Genomic DNA, 24,467 nt, shown 5'->3' with positions numbered 1-24,467 from the left:
TGATGGATGAATTTAAGACCATCACTCCTGAGCAAGGAAGAGATATGGTGGCACAAGCTAGAGTGCTCATTCTCCCTAAGTGGGACATAGCAGATGCTCTGGTACTGGAGGCAGTGAGAAAAGAAACCAAGCCCATGGAGGGAATTACTTTCAGCAAAGATAATGCTGCACTTGTCATGTGGTCTCTCAAGAGAGATGAGAATAAGAGAAGTAAAGATACCCCAGGGTCAAGCTACCTTGGTGGAATGATAGTGAAGAGAGTGCAGAACACAGGGGTGGTAGAAGCTGCTAGCACTGTGCTAGAGACTGCAAAATTTAGTGTTGCAGTAGCAAAAAGGGAGGCTAAGGAAAAAGCAGACCTCCAAGTCAAGTTGGAGACAATTTTGAAGGCTTATAATAGTGCTAAGGAAGAGGTAAGAGGTAAAGATAGCATCATTGCTAAGCTGCAAAGCCAGTTGACAGGACAGGACAGTACCATCAAGGTGAGTCTTCAACACTGATGATCTCCTCTTCTCCTGCAAGACCTCCACCTAGCAGCCCCATCATTGAGTTCCCACCATCTCTAGCACCTTCTAGCTCCCAAATGGTTGAGATTACTCCTCAGGAGTTAGAGAATTTAAAACAGGCTCAGGCCTTATATGCAAAGAAGTATGAGGAAAGAGTAAGGGCTACCATTTCAAGTTTTGCAGATACAATGAGTGCCTCACTGTTATATAATAACATAAACAAGATTTTGGATATGTGGAATGAGCTTAATGGAGATAAGGCCATTTTGACACCTATTTTTGACAAGTGGAAGCCTAGAGAGCAGGACTTGGAGCTTATTTGTGCATCTTATGACGAAGCAGGGGCTGATCCTATCATCAAATCCACTTGTGACACCACCAAGGACTTAGTAAAATTAGCAGAAGGGGTGGACAATGCTGACAGGAAAATCAACTTGTACAAAAAGGAGTATGTTGATCAGGTTTTTGAATTGCTCCCAGGAGTTTTTGTCAACCCAGATCAACTGAAGGACAAACAAGTGTGGCTCAAGGAATTAGAGGCCAAACTGTCAGCCAGAATAAAAGGAATTGTTGATTTAGATGATGCTTCCTTCTTTGTTGTGACAATTCAGGAGATAGAGAAAATCAAATCTCATTATGGTTTTCTCAATTCAGAAGTCAACAAGATGAGAAATTCCTGGAAGAGGTTGACTAAGGCAAAGGCAAAGGTGATTAACTTCGCGTGGCCAACTGATGATGTGTACAATGAATGGACAAGAAAAGATGCCATCCAGGATGTAGAGCAATTAGAGGGCGCTCCTGAATAGTTAGAAGAGGTTGTAACCGAACAACAAGTAGAAGAAGCTGCAGAGGTCGAAAAGGACTTGTAACTGTTTTTTGTAAAAGGCTTTGTAACTTCTTTTAGAAAAGAAATGATTGTAACAAATTCTCCTAGGAAAGTCCGAAGCTATGTGCATCCATATTGTTATAAATGGATACTAGGACTAATAGAAAAAGGATCGCAAAAGAGTTGTAAGAAAACGCTGCAGAAATTTATCTGAGCTTTTCTAAGTTTAATGGAGAATATTCAAAAAATTTTGTAATACTTTCTTGAAGATAATATCAATATACAGACCATCGGCTTTGAGTGAAAACTTTGTGTCGTCTTCAAATGTGTTTGCAATCGTTTACTGTTTCATTCTGAATAATCCAGTGTTATTTTGTTTGAATAGAGTTGTAAGGCAACTTTCAGTAGATATTCTTCTTAGCTTTTCTCTTCAGGAGGGGAATTAAATATGCAAGGATTATTTCTACCAGTAAATTCTCTGTAGGATACTTTGAATCTTGATGAGCATAGTTTAATTTGGTATGCTTAAATTCTTATGTGTGTCAGGCATATATAGGGATTAATAGAAAGCCGAGCCAATGGGATGTGTAGAGATATTTTGTTTGGGGAGTATTGTTTGAATTTAGATGACTCTGTGACCTTGGATAAGGCACTGGTATAAATCGAGGTTGTCTATTACATGTTTTGTAGGTCAAAATATTGAATATGAGTATAATTTTCATTCCTTTGTTTTAGTTAGTTTCAAGGTGATTAGATCCACTAGTTTTCTGGACTGCTTTGCTGTGGATTTATCTTTTGAAAGTGTGAATTTAGTTCACAAAGGTATACCCGCCTGGACTCTGAGTAGGTCCGAAGTGTAGAAGGTTAAATCAAACCTTGTCATATGTTGTCCTAAGAGTTTCCTTCCCTTTAATATCTCTTCTGCACAGAGTTTAATCATTTTATTATAAGGATGTTGAAGTGAATCAGATTTTGAAGGCAACAGAGCCAATTGTAGACAAGCCATAGGAAGATATGCAAGCTGCTGATTATAGGATGACAAGGCTAGAGTTGGACAAACAAACACATGAAGTGGTCAAACATGATGCTCAACATTCTGTAGCCTCATTGGTGCAGCGGTATGATGAACTTCTAGCAAAGAAGGATAAGCTAGAAGAGGAAAATGTGCAACTTGCTGCTGCAATTCAAAGGATCAGCAAGTCTTTTAATGAAGGGGACAATCCTTCAACTTCGTCAAATGCAAAAGAATCAGTCCAAGGAGTTGAAAGAGCTGCTCAAAAGGTACAAGCGTTGGATTCTTGGGTAAATCAGCTTCATGATTTATGTACTCAAGTATTGAAAGATGTGTACCAAATGATGATCAAGTTGGAGACCATTGAAGAAAAATTGAACCAAGCTTCTGATGTTTTCAAATAGATCCTGGAAAGGGTTGAAGGCAATTTGACGGTTTGGCACAAGATGTCTCAAGAAAAGTTGAATGTTCTCCAAGAACATGACATTATTCCTTCGAGAGTCAAGTATCTAGAATTTGAAGAACTTTTGGAGAACAAAGTCCTTGTTCTCAAGTCACTCATTGAGGATATTGATGATGCCATGAAATGACGCAGTGAAGCGTTGCGAGATGTTGTTTCTTGTTGTGAGAAAGCCTCTTGTAATATTATGGATCAGAATGGGGAATTGTTGCCAGAAGAGGAAGTTCTCTCAGAGCTACAGATGAAGATTCACCATGAATGGAGTAATGAAATATTTTCAGCTGTATCGATTCAAGCTTTGGTGAAATACCAAATCTTATTGCAGGAAATCTAGTCTTCTCTTGAGAAGAACAACATCATAATCCTTCATTGCAGTGATGTTGTTGTGAAAACCATGATCGTTGCAAATAATACTCACGAAACGAATCCTGATAAACTGCAAATGATCATCCAGAAGTTTGAAGGGTTCATGGCCAAACATGCTGTACAGTGTTTTTCAACACTTAGTTGTAGTCTCAAAGTTGTAATTTCAGTATTGTAGTTTCCTTGTTGACAAGCTTACTTGTAAAAGAAATTTTGTAAATTGCAAGCTAAGTCATTACTTACATTTTTGTAATTACAAGTTGGCTGATTACAAGTCAAATTAGAATAGGACTTGTAATTTTGAATAAGTCTTAGTAGTTGAATAAGTCATGGCGGTTGAGAGAATTTCTCAAGTTAGTTGAGATCCTCCCACCTTTTGTTAAGATATAGCCCTCGTGAATCTAACTGATGGTAAATCGGTTATTAGCATACAGTTTGCAAATTAAACATAAACAAACTAATTGTTATGAACGGTTGCCTCCGTAGGGACATGTCCATATGTGGCAACTGCCACGTATGGCATATCCCTACATCGGCAAACTTTCCTCTTGTATTTAAACCGGATTCAATGATGGAGACGATCAATAACTCACGGCAATCAGTCTTCCAGAATCGCTGTCATTATTCTTCGATCCATATTCCACAACATGGTATCAGAGCCAGCATATTAAGAGAATAAATTAGACAGCCATATTACTCATAAGCATTTATCAGAAGTAAATAACAAATCAATGCAGAGGCTATATATGCAGAGGATATATCCGACTAAGAAAATATTCAAAATGTCAAGTAATATGAGAGTGGAAGATAGACTCGAAGGAGCCTCCAACTTCGTTTCCTGGAAGATACGAATCATTGCCATTCTTGAAGAACTAGAATTAGAGCCTTACATAGAAGAAAATCTAGACATGCCAAATGATGAACCGGAGAAATCTACCTAGAAAAGGCGTAATAATAAAGCAAAGAAAATAATTATTGACTCAGTCAAAGATCATATTCTTCCATCTATAGCCAGACTGCCTAAAGCATATGAAGTATTTAAAACCATTAAAAATACATATGAAGTTAACAATGCGAGCAGAATGTTAACCTTGAAACAACATGGATGTCCCCTTCTAGCTAGAGACATCACTCTAGCTTGTGATTAGCCTATCAAAGACCCTCGTAGGCTAGTAGGATTGGATAGAGGGTCATCTTGGCGTGGAGATCTTCCGGGGACAGAGCAGAGTACACTTCTGGGTTGCCAGAGTTTGTTTATGATGAGTTTTGCTTGGCCAGGCTATTTTTAGCAGTTGGAGATGGACCCTTGCTATTTTTAGCAGACATCACAGTCATATGGGTGGTCAACTGGTGAGCTCCAGTTTTAGACGGCATAGCTAAATTCAAAATATTCGTGGAGTTAGACAAGTTTGAATAACTTAGCATTTATTATTAAGTGATTTAATAATAAAGTTATAAAGTGACTTTATATTATAATCACTTAACTTGAGGGTCAACTCATCATTAGACGGGGCCATGTTTTTAATTAAATTATCTGAGCCAGACTATTGAAATATTAAAATTAAATGCCCATTTAATGATTAAAATCGTTTTGACACCCAAAGTGAAATTAAATGAAACTACAAGCAAAATTGTAATTAAGAGGATTAGGGTACGATTTGCAAAAAAAGGATATATAGCGTTGAGTTTGGAAAGAAGAGGATGGCTATTTTTATTTTGACATTGTGAAATTGAAAGGGTTTTGCTCTGGAGACTAGGGTTTTCAGCCACCATTGGAGGACGTAGTTGCTTCAATGTTCACCATCTGAGCTGATGAAATATTCAGTGATATTTGGTTTTAGGAAGACTTCATTCAAAGGTCTTATTTGCATCTAATTGCCCAGAATTGAAGAGTAAATTCATGAGAAATTATTGCAGATTTATTGAAGAAATTTTGGTGATTAACAAGTACGGCACGGATTGCTACAGTACTGCTGTACGGACTGCTACAGTGACGCGTGAACAGTACCACCGTACGGACTGCTACAGTACCGCGTGAACAGTAAAAAAATTTAAAAATCAAAATTTGCAGTTTGCAGATTTTTTTCATCTACTGGGACAGCAAAAATCAGGTTTTTATCTTACATTGTAATGAATTTGTTTTTCAGGCATATTGGCCATAAAACAGAACAAACATTCCCTTGATAGTCTCGTAAATTAATTTCAACAGTAATATATTATTGTTTCAGTATTATTTTAAGCATAGGAGTTTATTTCAGTATTGTATCATTGCTCATTATTACCAAAAAAACACAAAAAAATCCATAAACATTCAAAAACCAAACAAATTCAAATCTACTGCATTCAAAAGAAACAGTCAGCAGAGGAGAGCCAAGTTGGGTTCTTACACAACAACTTTTAAACATAAAGATGAATAAAGATGATACAATATCTACATACTTTTCAAGGATATCTGAAGTAAAAGACCAATTACAAACTATTGGAAATGAGGTAGATGATCAAGAAATCTCTCTCATAGCCCTAAGAGGATTACCAATTTCATGGGAATCCTACATTCAATGTATTAGCAGAACACCCCCCTTACCCAAATTTGAACAACTTAAGAATGAGTGCATTCAAGAGGAATCTCGACTAATCTCAAGAGGATTAGGGACAAATAAAGAAGGAGAAATCCAAGCACTTAATACAAATACCTTCAACAAAAATAAAAAGTTCTCCAAACGGAAGAGAGGAAATAAAAACCATCAGAAAAGAGATATGTCTAAAATTCAGTGTTACAAATGTGACAAATATGGGCACGCTCACAGAAATTATCCAGAAAGGAAGAAAACACAAGCTACTCTAGCCGAAGTCAAAGGAGAAAACTCACTTTTCTTCTTAGCCCTATCAAGCGAAATAAATACAAATAAAAACACTTGGATCGTAGACAGTGGAGCATCAAGGCATATAACTGGATTCAGAAATCAGTTTGAAACACTTAACGGGCACTCAAGTGAAGAGGTTACTATTGGAGATAATTCCACATATCTTGTGAAAGGAATTGGGACCTGTACTATCAAACTAAGAAATGGAGTATCTCTACAATTAAAGGATGTTCTGTTTGTACCTGGAATAAAAAGAAATCTAGTCTCAATCTCAGGCCTAGCTGATCAAGGATATTGAGTTACCTTCAATGAAGATAAAGTTCTACTCTGGCCTAAAAATACAAATATCAAAAATGCCATAACAGTAGGTTCAAGAGATGGTAGCCTATACAAACTATGCAGTGATCAAAAGGAAGCACTAAATCTTGAAGTTTCAAATAATAATGAATTATGGCACAAAAGATTAGGACTCCTAAGATATAGTGCTCTATCCAACATAAAGAAGATTACTTCAGGACTGCCCCAACTAAAATCTGAACACACAGGCATTTGCAAAGGATGTGCCTTGGGAAAGAATGTGAAAGTTTATTTTCCCTCAAGTGAGCACAAATCAAAAGTTATTTTAGAACTAATTCACTCAGACCTATGCGGTCCCATGTCAACACCATCCCTAACTGGATCCTTATACTACATAATCTTTGTTGACGACTACTCTTGAAAAACATGGATATATTTTCTGAAGTGCAAAGACTAAATGAAGTACTATCTAAGTTCAAAGAATTCAAGGCACCAGTAGAAAACCAGTCAGGGAAGAAAATTAAGGTGTTAAGATCCGACAATGGGGGAGAATATACATCTGACAACTTCAAAGACTTTTGTAATTCTGTTGGGATTAAGAGGGAGTATACTGTACCATATAATCCACAACAGAATGGAGTAGCAGAAAGAAAGAACAAAACTATAATTGAAGCAGCAAAAGCCATGATGCATGACCAAAACTTACACACTTCATTCTGGGTAGAAGCTTCAAATACAGCAGTCTACATTCAAAATAGATGTCCGCACTCAGTTCTAGAAAACACAACTCCTGAAGAAGCTTTTACAGGGAACAAACCAGACTTAAGTCATTTAATGATATTTGGCTGTCCCATATATATACATGTTTCTAAAGAAAAGAGGACAAAACTAGAACCATCCGGAAAAAGAGGTATCTTCATTGGCTATAGTGAAAATACTAAAGGATATTGCATTTACATTCCAGGGAAAAAATCTGTTGAGATAAGTAGAGATGTAAAGTTTGAAGAAAACACTACACTCAAGAACCTGAGGATGATAACATTACTAAAGAAGAAGAAGATCATATAACTGAGACTGAGAGGGAGAATATCATAGAAAATTCCAAACCTTCAGACACTGAGAGGGAGGACATCATAAGAGCTTCTGAACCTCTTGTTGATGAAAATATTGAAACACTCAATAATAAGAAAAGACCTCTATGGGCAAGGAAAATGATTGAAGAGAATAATGTAGAACCAAATGAAATTTCCAAAGAAAATAAGAGAACAAGAACTCTAAAATGTTATGATGCACTTCTAACCGAACTCACAAATTCTGAACCAACAAATGTCAAAGAAGCCTTATCAAAACAGGCTTGGAAAGATGCTATGGTTGAAGAATATCAATCTATACTAAAGAATGATGTTTGGGATATAGTGCCTAGACCAAAAGACAAATCAGTTGTCTCATCCAAGTGGTTATTCAAGATCAAATATGCATCTGATGGTAGCATTGAAAAACATAAAGCTCGCTTTGTGGCCAGGGGAATTCTCTCAAAAAGCAGGAATTGATTATGAAGAGACATTTGCCCCAGTTGCTTGGTATACGTCAGTAAGAACAATCATTGCAATTGCAGCATCCAAAGGATGGAAAATTCACCAAATGGACGTAAAGACTACCTTCCTAAATGGTTCAATTGAAGAAGAAGTATATATAGAACAACCACAAGGATTCACCATACATGATAAAAATTGCTATGTTTGTAAACTAAAGAAAGCTCTCTATGGGTTAAAACAAGCACCTAGGGCCTGGTATGCAAGGATAGACAACTATCTCTCCAAACTAGGGTACTTTAAGAACCTAGCAGATCCCAACATCTACTTCAAGGCTTCAAATGGCAATATGATTATATTGGTCCTTTACGTGGATGATCTTTTGATAACAGGAGAGGATAATCTCATTGAGAAATGTAAGCAAGATCTGGCAGCAGAATTCGATATGAAGGATCTAGGGCTTCTACATTATTTTCTGGGATTAGAAGTATGGCAGAAGAAAAACTACATCTTCCTAAATCAAGGAAAGTACACCACAAATATTCTAACTAAATTTGGGATGATGGAGTGTAAGACATTAGCTACACCAATGGAAACTAATTTGCACAAGCTGAAAATTGAGGCAGAAGATTCAGAACCTATAGATTCCACACTCTACAGACAAATCGTCGATTCACTCATGTATTTGGTAAATACTCGTCCTGATATCTACTATGCTACAAATGTATTAAGCCACTTCATGTGTGAACCTAAGAAGATACATCTAATAGCTGCTAAACACATTCTAAGATATTTACGAGGCACAATTGGACTTGGCTTAAAGTATGAAAATGTTGAGATTCAACTTGAAGGATATTCTGATTCTGATTGGGCTGGAAGTACCACTGACCGGAAAAGTACTACAGGGTGTTGCTTCAGTCTGGGTTCTGCTATGATATCTTGGTTCAACAGAAAACAATCAGTAGTTGCACAAAGCTCCACCGAAGCAGAATATATGGCAGCCTCCATGGGAGCTTGTGAAGCGGTATGGCTAAGAAAGTTATTATTTGGATTATTTGGAAAAACTTTGAATTCAACAATAATTCACTGTGATAATCAAAGCCGTATCAAGCTCTCAGTAAATCCAATTTTTCACAATCGATCCAAACATATTGAGATCCCTTATCACTATATAAGAGATATGGTAGATCGAAACATCATAAAACTAGTGTACATCAATACTAAAGAACAAAATGTTGATATCTTCACCAAGCCACTTGCAAGATTGAAGATAGAATACTTTAGAAGTAAACTTGGTATGACTAGATTATAATTGAGATTATTAGGATGAAATTCCTACCATGTGTAATTTGTTCATGAATAAATAAATAAAATGTATATTGCAATATTCTAACTGTGTTCAAGAAGATGACGATCTTCTTATGTTTAAGGTTACTATTTCAAGGTGACGATCTTGACAATAGTTGACCAAGTGTCAAGATTGACTACATTAAGTTGTTGTCCCAGACTATGCCGGATATCTTGATCCTAAAGTATGTGATCATCTCATGATTGACTTCTTAAGTGATTGTCCCGGACTGAGCTGGATATCATGATATTGAGTTTATTGTCATGACAAGACTATTAAATGTTGTCCCGAATTGTGTCGGAAGTCATGACAGAATATGCTCCCAAGAAAATTACTTAGATCCACTCCTGCTAAGAGGGAGTGTTAAGATATAGCCCTCGTGAATCTAACTGATGGTAAATCGGTTATTATCTGGAGAGTGATATATTAACAGAGCATACAGTTTGGAAATTAAACATAAACAAACTAATTGTTATGAACGGTTGCCTCCGAAGGGACATGTCCATACGTGGCAACTACCATGTATGGACATGTCCCTACGTGGCAACTGCCACGTATGGACATGGCCCTACGTAGGCAACCTTTCCTCTTGTATTTAAACTGGATTCAATGATGGAGACGATCAATAACTCACGGCAATCAGTCTTCCAGAATCGCTGTCATTATTCTTCGATCCATATTCCACAACACCTTTTTCTCAAGACTCCTCTCCGATAAATACTTGAGGGGGTCTATTGTAATCTTTATCTTTTGAAAAGCAAGCAAGTAAACTCTGCTAAAATTTACAGCAAGAAAGACTTTGTACTTTTTATATGTGAATTGAAGTACTGCCACGTAGGGACATGTCCCTACGTAGGCAACCTTTCCTCTTGTATTTAAACTGGATTCAATGATGGAGACGATCAATAACTCACGGCAATCAGTCTTCCAGAATCGCTGTCATTATTCTTCGATCCATATTCCACAACACCTTTTTCTCAAGACTCCTCTCCGATAAATACTTGAGGGGGTCTATTGTAATCTTTATCTTTTGAAAAGCAAGCAAGTAAACTCTGCTAAAATTTACAGCAAGAAAGACTTTGTACTTTTTATATGTGAATTGAAGTTGAAATAAATAGAAGAAGATTGCTCAAGGATTGACACTTTGTGCTAAATATCTTGAGCTTGTGTTCAATATTATCTTTCTTGCTAGTGTTTCTATAAGAGCTTAATCAAATTTGATTTGAAGACTTTGTGTTGCAAGTATTGGAGATTAATATCAGTTAGAGTAGATATTTTGTTAAGAGAAGTTGTAGGACTTTGTGTCTACACTTGTTCTTGAGAGAAAGTAGAAGTAGATTTTGTGATAAGAAATAGTTGGGAGACTTTGAGCTCACACTGGTTCTTGTTGTTTTATGTAGAGAAGAATAAGATATTTCAGACATTGTGCTGCCACACTTTGTTCTTGTTATCATTAATTTCGAAAAGGGTAGATAGGACTTCACATATTCAAGACTTTGAGTTTGATATTGCTGTCCCGTCCCGAAGGAAGTGACAGAAGTCTTTGTGCTTCCAGGAAACTTCATTTCCTTTCTCACTTTGTTTTATAAGTTGTTACTGCTGTTATTTTCAATTGCTATCACTTTTCTGTGAAGAGAAAAGGATATAGTTTTTCTTGAAGGAAGAAGAAGAAACTGTTGTCTCATCCGTTTTTAGTTTAAGAATAGTTTATAGGTAGGGGGAGCCTTCCCTTAATTAGGAGAGTATCATACTCACACACTATGGTTGAAACCACAATTTTGTGCATTCCCCAGGTGTACAAAATTTTCAACCAACACAAGAGCAACTGCGATTTACAATAACTATTACTAAGGTGCGATTCAAATAAGAGACACATCCGATGATAAATAATGATTAATGAGACTTCATCAAAAAGGTGTGATTCAAATAATAGACACATATGATGGTAAATAATGATTAATGAGACTTCATCAAAAGGGTGTGATTTTATTAAGCAAGGAGGTGCGAGTCACTATGAAGAGGTATAATTTACTTATAAGGTGGTGACTACTTTTATGAAAGGAGGTGTCTCTTGAGAGAAATTTGGAGATATAAATGATATTTGAAAATCAAAAGGAGAGGGATAAGATTTGGTGTTATATATTTTACTTCATATTTTGAAGCACTCAAGGAGCGCTACATAGCTGATTGAAGAGGGAGTTCATCCACTACCTCACAAGGCAAGAACGCATGCACAAGAATGAGATAGAGAACATCAAGAGATTACATGACCACAGGGGATACATCAGGGAAAGTAGTCAGAAATTAGAACTTAGCTCTTTAGATCAAAATTATTGTTGCCCCATCACATGATTATAAAGAAATCTTTCAGGCACAGTGATCTTATCAGTGAGAGATCAGAAGTTATATTTTTATATTGATTTCAAATAGCTGAAGCACAACAATCATAGTACATTCGGCATATATAACTATTAGACCTATTGTATGTTAGAATCTACATTAGATTACAGAACTTCCTTTGGATAAGCATATTGAAATTTACATCAAATAAAGAGGATTATATTATTATTTATTAAGGCAGTTCATGTTCTTATAAGTCTTTTAAGTTAATTTTGATATAAACCTTACATAGTAATCAAGCCATAAGAATTGTAAGTGTATTTGGATCAATAAATTGCAAAAATCAGAGATGATCTCAAAAGGGGACATTACAACATTATATATATATACATATATACATATATATGTATGTTGTAATGTCCCCTTAACTATGTCACCACATTCACCGAATTCCATGTATCAAATTCGAAATTTGGCGAATTTCCATATAAAAATTCGTTCTAATTCGTTCCAATGTTCTTATGGAACAGAACTAGGGTTTTTTTTAATTGAAATACATTCGACCGTTTGACATATATTTTGCAGGAAAAGGTGTGAATCTCGGGCGGAGGTAAAAGCGAGTTTCTTTATGCCGTGCTGGAACCAGGGTATGCATAAACCGTGAGAAGATGCCATCAATGTGATGGACACCGCTGCAAAAAATGCCTTCGGAGAGAAGATGCAACGATGGACATTATATCATCACAAGTTGAGTTGAACCAGCGACATGTACTTTTTTTTAATATGCCCTCGATCTCTAAGAACTGGGTGGTAACGAATCGGTAATTGAGGGTAATAATATCATCAGATTTACGACAGGGTTAGGTTGAACTGGGTTTGGGTATCCGGTTACTATAGCATTCGCTCGGGTTAAACCATGTTGGGTCACTTTCGAATTTGATGAATACCGCCGCAAAAAATGCCTTCGGAGAGGAGTTTTCCGGAAACGTGATGTATAGTTGAATACATATTAATTTTTAAATAATAAATATATTGTAAGCTCACCATGGATGCGATATGAAGCTTTAATTGTATTTATTATTTAATATATAATGTTTAACATATTTATTATTTATATATTAATAAATTAAAAAATTAAAATTTTGAACACATTGATATTATAATATTTTTAAAAATTTATTATAATGCATTAAAAAATTCATAATATTGTTTATTTTTAATAATTTTAATTTAATATATGAAAAATAATTTTTAAATTTAATATAATATTATTTTATTTAAAAAATAATAAATTTGATCATTTTATTTCAAATATATTTAAAAATGTTAAATTATTTTGACAATTTAATGAATTTATTATTTATATATTTATAAAATTCAAACATGTATAGGCGAATTTAATGTCAATTTTTTTTGCGAATTTTTTACCCTTGTCGAACTTCATCCGAATTTGATGGTTGCCGAACTCGAATTCGAATTCGAACACGGTGACTTAGTGTGTATATATATATGAATGGACGTACCTATACCCGTACCCAAGGAAATTTTTTTGCCATACCCGCGTATCCGAATCCGTAATCTTATCTGTATTCATATCTATACCCAAATCAACAACTTAGGTTTTTAGCATTGATATTTCATGGACTGATTATGTAGCTCTAGTTTTCTATCGGGGCTGTTATAATTTTAATCTTTATTTTGGAAGGCTTGCCACCAGAGCTAGCATTTCTATCAGACTTGTAATTGCATTGGTAAACATTGTTAGTTGTGTGGCTTGCCACCAATAACAAATATTTAATATTAGGGTCAACATATTATTTCACCTTGCTCATTTTGGGATCTTGGTGATTAGAAAGTGCTAGAATTCATGCATTATTGTCAAAATGTCAAATATATCTGTTTGGGACATTATAGAATGCTAACTCCAGATTTTCAATGTTATGATACCATATTTGAAGAAATAATTTTCGAGAACTAACTTTTGACACACTTCTAGGAGTTTTCTTATTCTTTGGAGAGTTGCAGTGGCCAAATTTTCTCAAGTTTCCTTCTACATCATAACTTCTAATCATGTAGACAAACTCTCTTTTAATTTTTTCTCTTGATGACTTTTCATTTGAATCCTTTAGGTACTTCTTATGCCTTTTTCAAGTTCCTTTCTGATTTCTTGATGATGTATTGCTTTTCACTATTCTACTTAAAGCTTTTCCATACTCTATATTTGTTGTTTCTAATCATTGCCTTAAGGCTATTAGTTTTACAATTGCCTACAGTATCCTTTTTTTGCATCCAAAGACCCTTTTTTTTTTGTTCTTCTTTTTAGTTTTCTTCTATTGAAGATTAATTATGCTTAATGAAAGGATCCAAAAAATTTCTATTTTTACTACTGAAAATTGAATAGCCACCCTTCATTGGCTACTTGTTTCTACAATTGACTAGAGAATCTTTTTGTTGCATCCAAATTTTTTTGTTTCATGGTCTTGTTTTTATTTTTCTTCCGCTGAAGATTAATTTATGCTTTACAGAAGGATCAGAAAAATGTTTATGGTTAAAACTGAAAATTTAATGGCCTATCTTCTTGAAATTTTTAACTCTCTTTCAATCCAAAAAACTTTTTGATGATGGAGATATTGGTTTTTCAAATTTGAAACTTGGATATGCAATGCCTGAAATGCCAATGAAAAATTGGGAATGCAAGGCAATGTGAACATTCATTATATTTAAGATAGTTATTATTTACCCATGGATGTTCACATTCAGCGGTTGTTCTTTGCAGAGACTTGTCTTTCAACAACTATTCAGTAGATTTTCCTTCATGGGTGACTCGTGACACACAATTGTAAGTGCATTTTATGAGTGAATGGTTTGGTCCATGTATTCCAATTCTTAGTCTGTTTAATAAGATTTAGATTGAATCTTTTATAATCTCTATAATGATTCAAGCTGAAACAAAATTATTTTAGAGGTTTCTTTCACTTAAATATATTGCGACATGGTTCATTTTTGCCTCCAATTTAAATAATATCATATTTACTCACATTGAATATTGTTTCTCATTAAATCTACAGGAATTTGATAGGGAATTCATTTAAATTCAATTTTTCTGAAGAAAGGTGTGCTTCTTTTGCATCCATTAATTTTTCTTCTTTAAATAATGTATTGACTTTGTTGTATTATGTGATTATCTGAAAACAAAAGTATAATTAAATTTTTCTTATGGTGCCCAACAACAAAGCAAATTTCTTTGATTGGTAGTTGCTAATGGGCATATTTTTGTTATTGATTTGCATCCAGAAATGAAGCTTATCTTCAACGAAACTTCAAATGCAACAAAAGAGATCGACATTGTAAGTTGCTAGTTAGCATTGGTTGATGTTCCACTGTTGTTATGGGTGGACCAAGTATTCAATGTAAATAAATGAAGATAAACCATCTTTGTAATTTTTTTAGGTTGAATTTTAATATGACTTCTGTGGCATAATTATTGTGTTTATGGTTTTGGATATTATATGAAGTAATATGCACAATAGTGTGTGAACCCACTATCTCTCATAGAAGTACATTTGACCACTAATGGTCATCTTCCATCACACATGTTAGTCATGTTAGAGTTTGACTTCTTTCCTCAATCAATTTATTCTTTGTACATATTCACATTGCATAATAATAATATTAGTAGAATGGCAGTGTTAGAATATTAATGATAATTTTCCATGGTAAGAATGCCAATTGGGTGATGAGTTGGCAAATTTGTCAAGATCTAGAAGGTTTGACTATATGCTCACGATGTGATTAATTGTAAGAATTGAATATGGGATTTAAATAATCTTCCATCTGAGCAAATGCATGCCAAAAGGTCAAGTTACATCATATTATGATCTACTCTATACGGATTGCATGTGATTGTAACCTAAGGTGTAATGTATTCTAGGGTGAGTTATTGAGTTTGTTAGGCCACCCTTACAAAACCTAAGGGTGGCATATCTCTATATGATAGCCCATTTAGTATATGTTCTTTGGCATGTTGTATGATGATAGTGTCATAATTTGATAAATTTTATTGTGCAATATGATGTAGTAATGAAGCTATTAGAACCTCAAAGAGGAAATGGCAATGACAGAGTTGGGAATTAGTATTACATCTTATCATAATGCTTTAATATAATCAATATTAGTTAAGTAATAAATTAATATTTTGGATTTGCATTTCCATAAAGAGGTAAGTAATCAGGAGGTTACTTTAGTAGTAAACCAATATTCAGGAGTTACTTTAGTGTGAATATGAGCATTTGACAAATGTATGGCATTGTAATTAAAGATGCATACAATATTAGTTGTCTAATGCATGGTTTTTTTAATGTATAACATATCAGTTACTTTAATCAATATTTGTGTTGACCAATTTTTTGTGAAATTGTCAATGAAAGGTTGATGCATGACAAGTTTTTGTTAAAATGCCCACGAATTGTTTAATGCCTACAAATGTTTGTAAATATGCCCAATAATAAAAGACAATTGCATCTATTCCTAAGCACTAAATTCAAAAATATTGATTGGTTGAATGTTCCACCAACTGCTTGATGAATTATTTGGGAGTAGCAAATTGTAAGTCTGTTGAAATATTTTGGTAGGGAGTTAAAGACTGCTTGATCACTAGGGCATCGTGGAAGTTTATGGGGATGAGAGTTGAACCTTCATACTTTCATATAGGTGAATGTGGGAAACTGAATAAACCAATTAGCCCACTCTAAAATGAGGGCCTTGACATGATTTGTCATGCAAACATGATTTTGATTCCTCAAGCTCCTTAGTGTTAGTATTAAGAAAGCATCATTTATCCTTCTAAAATACTTCATGCCTTCTCTATACACTAATTGCAGATGTGGCTTGTAGAACAATGGTTCATCTTTTATCTTTTTCAACCCTATGAATTTCATATGATTTGCAAAAACTAACTTTCAACCGTCCGGGCTTGAACTGTTCGAAACTGAGCAAGGCTTGGTAAAACTGAAGCGAAAGGTCACGGGTGCTAGCAGAAACCCTAGAAAGCAGGAAAAGAGAGGGTCCCCATTTGCAATGGGGCGATGTGTGAAAAAGGTCACAACACTTCCTCGCTTCATTTTCTGTTTCATGTACTGATCCAAGGTGAGAATATCTCGAATCTCTGTAGGGAGAGAAGCATACTCCATATAGCTGCACCTTATCTCATTAGCTGTAGGTATCTCAACTTCATCTTGTGGTGCTTCTCTAGGTAGGAAGACGGGTTGCAAAGGTCTTGGAATTGAACCTCCATTGTTGCTCCCATTGTTACTCCCGTTTCCATTTCCTCCAGGAGTATTAGAAGTGCTAACTTCTGGGCCATTGTTGGGTTCATTAGGGGTCCCAACAACATTCTGGTCAAGTTTGGCCAGCAACTGAGACATCATATCCATCATGGCATTGAATTGCCTCTCAACCTTTTTGTCAGGTGCCTCATTCTGTTCTGCAACTCTCTTTGCCATTGAATCTACTGAATCTGCAAAATCCACTTCCTTCTCTCTGTTTCTCAATACCTCTGAAAATGTATCTTCTTCTGGCACTGTTGGAACCTGAAACTGTTGTCTTCTTTGTTCCCGGTTGTAGTATTTGATATCTCTGTCACTCATGGAACTTTTTAGTCACACAGGCTGGTAGGATGTGTGGCTCTGATACCACTGTAGTATCCCCAATAATTTTCAACTTGTTACAACTTAAACTTTGGCTTAGAACCGCTAGGCATGCTTTCCAAGAGTCTGTGTCACTTTAGAACTTAACATCAACCAGCTAGGTACACTCTTCACTACCTATTGCCATTTAAACATTGACATGAAATTGGAAAATACATGCTTCTTATGTATGCCACTTTTCAAGTACTTTTAAAAAACTCACCCTCTTGATATTTTTTCTCGAGTGTGCCTCTTGTTGATCTTGGACACCTAAAATACCCCCATCATGTCTTTGATATGGTAGATTACCTTGAAGCTCATGCTCCAAGAGTAACCATCCCAAACCCTTAGACCTATTCATGCTTCCGTCAAAGTGCATTGTAGTCAGCAAATAATTTAATTAGTTTTATTATTAGCTGGCAAACTTAGTTCCTACTTGAAAAAAAATTGACAGTTGTCAAGGGTTTGTAATCCTCAATCACCATCAGCCACCTTATATATTTTCATTGTAAACAATGTAATGTCTCTGTGCACAGGGAATGGCTTGTGCATGGGGACTTTGGCGGCCACATGTTTGAATGGGGTCCTCAAATGCTTGAGTACTTTGACTGGAATGCTTGTTGGGCTTCCCTTAATGCTTGTGGGTCTTGTCCTAACCACAAGGTTGATCTTTTGGTGTAGTCGTTGGGCCTTTGTGGTAAGCTGAGATCTCAAGATTGAGACCCATGGAGTGTGGTGGGCTGTAATGTCTAGAGTGCGGGGAAGGCCCAATGTGGTGTCCTAGAGGCCATGTGTCTCAATGGGGTTGTTGAAGGCTCAAGTGCTTGGGGTGGAATACCTGCAAGGCCACCCTTGACGCCTGTGGGCGCTACCCTTACCCTAAGTCTGGGCTTTTGGTGTAATGGTTGGACCTTAGTGGGGTATTACATGATCACAGACTGCATGTGTGAAAGTTCCTAAACTAATTTCATATTGGTATTACATGATCACGGACAGTAATATCTTATGAATGAAATACTGAGACAAATTTTTGAGTAGTTGCTGTTGTAAGTCCTTCATGATTTTGGTGTTTATTATACTGTTTGCTTTGCACTAATCATTCAAGTAGAACTAGTCAATAAACATGAATCTCCGAGAACACCTTGCAAATTCACTTTTGTTTAATCAAATTTTAATTGTTTGAAAGATACGTGCCTTGGATCATGACACTCAGATATTTGTATCCACTAGTGAATCTGGAAAACCTATTAGCACAACCCTTAAAAACAGAAAACGTTACACAAAACAAAACAAGAAGCAAGGCATGACCTTGGTACTCCACATCTATAAGCAACAAATTGACAAACAAATCTGATAAGTAAAAATGACTTCAACATGAAATGTTTCGTAGGGTTGTAATAGGTATCAAACGAGTTTCAAATCTATATTCCCTTTTGGCATCCTCTACACGTCCTAACATTCATGAATGGACAAAATTCCATCCATCATATTAGTCTTGCTTGGTATGGAAGAATACCAACAATTCAAATGCCCATAACGTCATGCCAAAGTATACTGTCATTTTCCACTTATATTAGTGCATGTGACTGATATTTAGGAGTCAACAAGCTTGTACAATGCCTTTTCACCAATAACAATTGCAATTACCTTGTTATTGTGGAGAGTTTTGATCATACATTTGGTGCCTTGAAAGTTGAAAGAAAGAGAAAGATTCTTAGTTATTTTGCTAATAGAAAGAAATTTTTTGTTTATGTTAGGAACATATCAAATGTTCTTGAATGTATAGAAAACATTATTGGATACAAACATCACCACACCCTTCTAAAAGATGAGTTCACCCATCTCCTAAAGTGCGATATTCACTTTTACTTTTAACCTCAGTAAATTATACATACCAATCTTTATGGCATGCATAGTGTCTAGATGTACTTGAATCAAAGTAATAGATTGTTGACTCCATGTTAAGTGATGCAAAATGTGAACCTGTCTTTTCACCTCTGGCTTATTCACTTTTTGATCCTCCAAGTTTCACCAACATTTGCATGCTTTGATATCTTCTGCTCACTCTTTAGTTCAGTGTTATTCCCATTATTATAAAAGAACCTCCCTCTTGATCTCCTAAATGTGCTATCACCTCTTGATGAGTCATTTCACACCGATGCCTGTGATCTGTGCACTAAATTCACTTTTTGACCTTTTGTAGATTTTAAAGTTGATGCTTTTGCCCAATATTGTCTCCTCACCTTTTTTGAAGAGAAGTGTGGAAACCTTGTCATGTCCCCTTTCTAGAGTGGACATCAGAGACGGAGGAGTTGGCCTATCATTGGAGTCTCGTAGGCTAGCAGAGGTTGATTGGGACTCATTCAGTGCATATAGTGATTGGATTTTGGCTTTACAGGCAGTTTGGAGCCAGTTTGGAGCAGTTCCTAGATTTTAGGGGGTATCCCTAAATTTTAGGAGGTCGTGACAGTTGCCAGTCATGAGGTTATTCATGACCTTTTAGATGGTTTCAGTTTCAAAGAGATTGGGCTTGTTTCCTAAATTTTAGGAACATCCCTAGATTTTAGGGATGAGACTACCAGTGAATCCTTGATTTCCGACTTCAGTCACAGACAGGTGACAGGATGATTTTAGGGTTTGTAATGTTAGTTGGGCATTTTGTGGCTATTTGGGTTATATTTTTAATATTTCCTAAGTTAGCGTTTAATAATTAAATAAGGCTAAGTTGTTAGCCATTTTGGAGTAATAAGGGGATTTTTGGTCTCATCTGGATGCGCATCCTATTGTGTGATAGCTCGTTGGAAAGATCTTGAAATTCTTTAAATCTTTCTCTTTGGTCTCAGGGCAATTCAGTGAGCGGATTTCTGTCTATGGGGAAAAAGGTCATTTTCTAGTAACATGACCACTTTAAAATAAGAAATTATAACATTTCCACTAGACCACGCCACTTGGAGACAATTAGGGTTCGATTTGCAATTGAGAGGGGTTATAAGGGGATAGGAGCTTCATTCTATGATTATCTTTTACACATTTTACATCTTGGATTTGAGATTTGGCTCTGGAAGAGCTTTTCAGCATCTGGGACGCCAACCCCAATGCCTTGCCTGTTTGGGACGTAGCCCCCAATACAGTGGTTTGGATTTGTTTGCAGCTATTAGCATCTTGGAGATTGTACGGCATTCTTTCTGGAGGTTCAGCAATTCTGACAGAGTTCAGCGTGGGGTTTGGGGTTTCTAACCAGTTGGGTGTACTTGGCAACCATACAGCTGTACCTAGCAGGCACTTTCCTTCCCACGTGCAGCACTTGGAGGGCTGGAATCTTGCCACAACTTCATTCCTAGTTATGTTACTCTTTCAGCATCCAGGTTGGAATTATTCCTGATTGTAATCTTCCTGAAATTATTGGAAATCTTCATCTGGTCAAATATTTGATTTTATATTCAGAAATCTGCCTTGAATCGAATTTGTTTTGGCTGTATATTAACTTCATTTTCAGTACTTTGTTCATGTACTTGTACTTCATTATTTACTTGTTGAAAAATCATCAAAATACAAAAAGAATTCAACCCTTCTGCAACTTCTGTCTATTTCTGAAAGAAAATATTAATAAGCAGGAAAAATCAATTTAAATAAATAAAAATTACAGCAGATTGGTAAAAGAGATCCATCAGGGATCTTTCAGTGGTATCAGAGCTTTGATCTTGCCAGCCTGTTGGGTGAAGATTAAGAGTTCTAATTCAGATTTGAGTTTAGTTTGGTTGAAAATCAAATTGGACATCATGACAGGGTTGTTTAGAAATAAACAAGCAGGAAAAGAATTTGAGCAAACACCTTCAAGGAGTTCCAGACAGTCTAAGGGTACAACTCCTTCAACAAGTACAAGGAGAAGGTCTCCTGCCAAGACATTCAATGATATAGTTATGAACAACTATGATAAGTATTGCTCTCTTCCTAAAAAGATACGTGACCACCTTTCCTTCACACAATTCATGGGTGTACCAGTTGAAGATGACTTGATGTTTTCAAGTCCACGTCATCAACCAAGAACAAAACAAGAGTCAATTGAGAGCAAGGGAAGCAAAGGAAGAGGAGCAGATATGATGTTTACCAGTGAGATTGGTAGGAAACTATTTGAAGATTTTGAGAGACATGTAGATCCAATTGGTGCCTCTTTGGTTGGTTACAACGCTGTCCCATCATTTTTGGTGGAAGATGTGAAGGAAGAGTTTGTAACTTCAAGCAATACACAAGACATTCATGAGAGGTTTGATGAGTTTTCAGATTGCCCAAAGACTGATTTTGAATCAGCAATTGATGAAGAACATGAGGTTGAAATGGACAGCGTAAGTTTGGATTCATTTGTCACACTACTTCCTCTTCTCAATTGGGAAGACCATGAGGAAAGTCGAAATTTAATGGTGTGTAGTGAATCCAAAGATTTGTCACCACAGTATGATCATAATTCTGAAGTCCATAACAGCAGTGACATAACTTATCTCCCTCAAGATATGACAGCCTTTGGTCATGAAGAGAATAGAGATTTGCATTCTACATTTGCGGGTGCTTATGGTACAAGCATGGGTTATGCTGATGCAAATAATACAACTCACCATAAGTCTGATTTTGTGTACTTTGGGGCAGCTGATATAAAACATTGCCAAAAGTTGAACGAAGATTGGTTACATAGAGCTGCCCAAGCAAAAACGCTTGCTGCCCAAGCAAGACACCACCTCCAAAGAGTCAAAGAGCGTCACAATCGGTTAGATGATGCAAGGATACAAAGAGAATCATCCATTAGATCTTTATTTCTTCCAAGGGAAGAAAAGGACAGCGAAGATATATTGAATGGAAATAGAAATCAGTTTGATTTTCTGAGTTTGATCAGCAATTTTCCTTCATCTAATGAGTCAAATTTGAAACCTTGCATTGAGAACATTCAAGTTGGGAAGACTAGGTGTGAAGTTTATGAGTTGTTAGGTGGCATTCATAGTGGACCAGCCACTGAAGGTTTATCCATGTTGCAGAACAAAAACATCTACTATTCATTTGTGGACTTGTCACCTCTTTCATATGATAGGGCAGCGATGTACTTATTAATTGGTGACTCAGTTTTCTTAGATGTGATAGTGGGCTATGAAGATCAGCGTGTAAGAGACTATATTTGGTGCATGGCTAAACAATATATTTATTTGGCATCCTCCAATGAAGACATACTAACTTGTGGAGAAATTGGGCAAGTTGCAGCTGCTGATCAAAGGTTTTGGAGAGGTTTCCATCACACTTTGCTTGTTGGAAATTGTCTTATTGATGGGTCCATTTCAACATTGAAGATTGGTGGTATTTATGGTTTCACAGTGGCTATAGAGAGACACGGTATCGAGGATGCCTCTTACTATCATTGTCTATTCATGACAGATGGATGTGGATTTAGTTTTATTTGGGATCCAGGTGTTGATTCATTTGATACAGCGTCTTATAGGGATTATAGTATGTTGCTCCAGATATTAAGATTATATGGCACTTATATCAAAGGAGAGCAGCAGGAGCAGTTTATGTCCTACAGGTGGTTTGTGTGGGATCATGGTATAGACATGTGTAGTACCTTCCTTTCGTGGATCCTACATGGGTTGCTTCACTTCAGATGTATAGATGTAGTCGTGGGTGTACAATGGTTGTTGACACTTGGACGGTATGTTCGGAATATCACGAGGATGGAGCTGGAGTTTACCCACTATCCATCTCAGTTTATCGAGCAGAGTGGGACGACAGTTGATCCACAGGTTGATTGTCATTAGATAGCTGGCGTGGATGAGTTATGTGATGTTACTCCTAGTGAGTACTTTGAGCCAGTTGATGTGGCAATTTCACCTGATTCTCTAGACAGGGTGATTGTTTCATTGCTAGTTGGTGATTACATATTTTTAGATGCCAGCTTGGACAGTGATGATTTTAGTCAGTATTATATATTGTCTAGTGAGTTGGCATTAGATCTTCCGGCACATCAGCAGCAGTGTGTGGCAGTTGTGTGTCACTTGTGTCAGATGGGGTCAGATCACAGAGGGTCTTCCATGGATTGGCATTCATTGGATATTATGACGGATGTTATGCATGTTGGTGATCACAGACACACTAGTGGTCTTGGCATTTATGGATATTTGATCTATGGAGATGATATAGTTTTCCATTGCTCACTTGAGGTATTCAGCGGGAGCTATGCTTCGCTCTGGGACCCAGACAGTGTTGATTTGACAGCACAGGTGCTTCAGCATTTTGAGGAGCCATTCCAAACCGGGGCATTGCATGTTGTTTATATCAGAGATGAACAACAGTTACATGCAATGATTTGTTTACATCTTATTTGGGATGGTGGAGGATTGGTGTTTCAGTTGCTTGTGGGCAAGCAACTCCGAGAGGGGAGGCTTGTCATGTCCCCTTTCTAGAGTGGACATCAAAGACGGAGGAGTTGGCCTATCATTGGAGTCTCGTAGGCTAGCAGAGGTTGATTGGGACTCATTCAGTGCATATAGTGATTGGATTTTGGCTTTACAGGTAGTTTGGAGCCAGTTTGGAGCAGTTCCTAGATTTTAGGGGGTATCCCTAAATTTTAGGAGGTCGTGACAGTTGCCAGTCGTGAGGTTATTCATGACCTTTTAGATGGTTTCAGTTTCAAAGAGATTGGGCTTGTTTCCTAAATTTTAGGAACATCCCTAGATTTTAGGGATGAGACTACCAGTGAATCCTTGATTTCCGACTTCAGTCACAGACAGGTGACAGGATGATTTTAGGGTTTGTAATGTCAGTTGGGCATTTTGTGGCTATTTGGGTTATATTTTTAATATTTCCTAAGTTAGCGTTTAATAATTAAATAAGGCTAAGTTGTTAGCCATTTTGGAGTAATAAGGGGATTTTTGGTCTCATCTGGATGCGCATCCTATTGTGTGATAGCTCGTTGGAAAGATCTTGAAATTCTTTAAATCTTTCTCTTTGGTCTCAGGGCAATTCAGTGAGCGGATTTCTGTCTATGGGGAAAAAGGTCATTTTCTAGTAACATGACCACTTTAAAATAAGAAATTATAACATTTCCACTAGACCACGCCACTTGGAGACAATTAGGGTTCGATTTGCAATTGAGAGGGGTTATAAGGGGATAGGAGCTTCATTCTATGATTATCTTTTACACATTTTACATCTTGGATTTGAGATTTGGCTCTGGAAGAGCTTTTCAGCATCTGGGA

At 36.3% G+C, this 24,467-nt stretch overlaps 1 protein-coding gene across 1 annotated transcript in view; it reads left to right on the top strand.

The window, feature by feature from the left end:
- Window positions 1-15,186, top strand: part of LOC131032723 (probable leucine-rich repeat receptor-like serine/threonine-protein kinase At3g14840) — a 169,060-nt gene extending 153,874 nt beyond the window's left edge. The window contains exons 18-20 of the mRNA XM_059220329.1: window positions 14,325-14,387; window positions 14,617-14,661; window positions 14,843-15,186. Of these exons, the coding sequence (XP_059076312.1) occupies window positions 14,325-14,387; window positions 14,617-14,661; window positions 14,843-14,921 (187 nt within the window). The 3' untranslated portion in view covers window positions 14,922-15,186. The remainder of the gene's footprint in view (window positions 1-14,324; window positions 14,388-14,616; window positions 14,662-14,842) is intronic.
- The last annotated feature ends 9,281 nt before the right edge of the window (window positions 15,187-24,467 follow it).

This window comes from Cryptomeria japonica, chromosome 5, assembly GCF_030272615.1.
Source record: "Cryptomeria japonica chromosome 5, Sugi_1.0, whole genome shotgun sequence".
NCBI lineage: Eukaryota > Viridiplantae > Streptophyta > Pinopsida > Cupressales > Cupressaceae > Cryptomeria > Cryptomeria japonica.
Note: the sequence above shows the minus strand (reverse complement) of the source record. Positions and strands in the feature narration are given on the sequence as shown.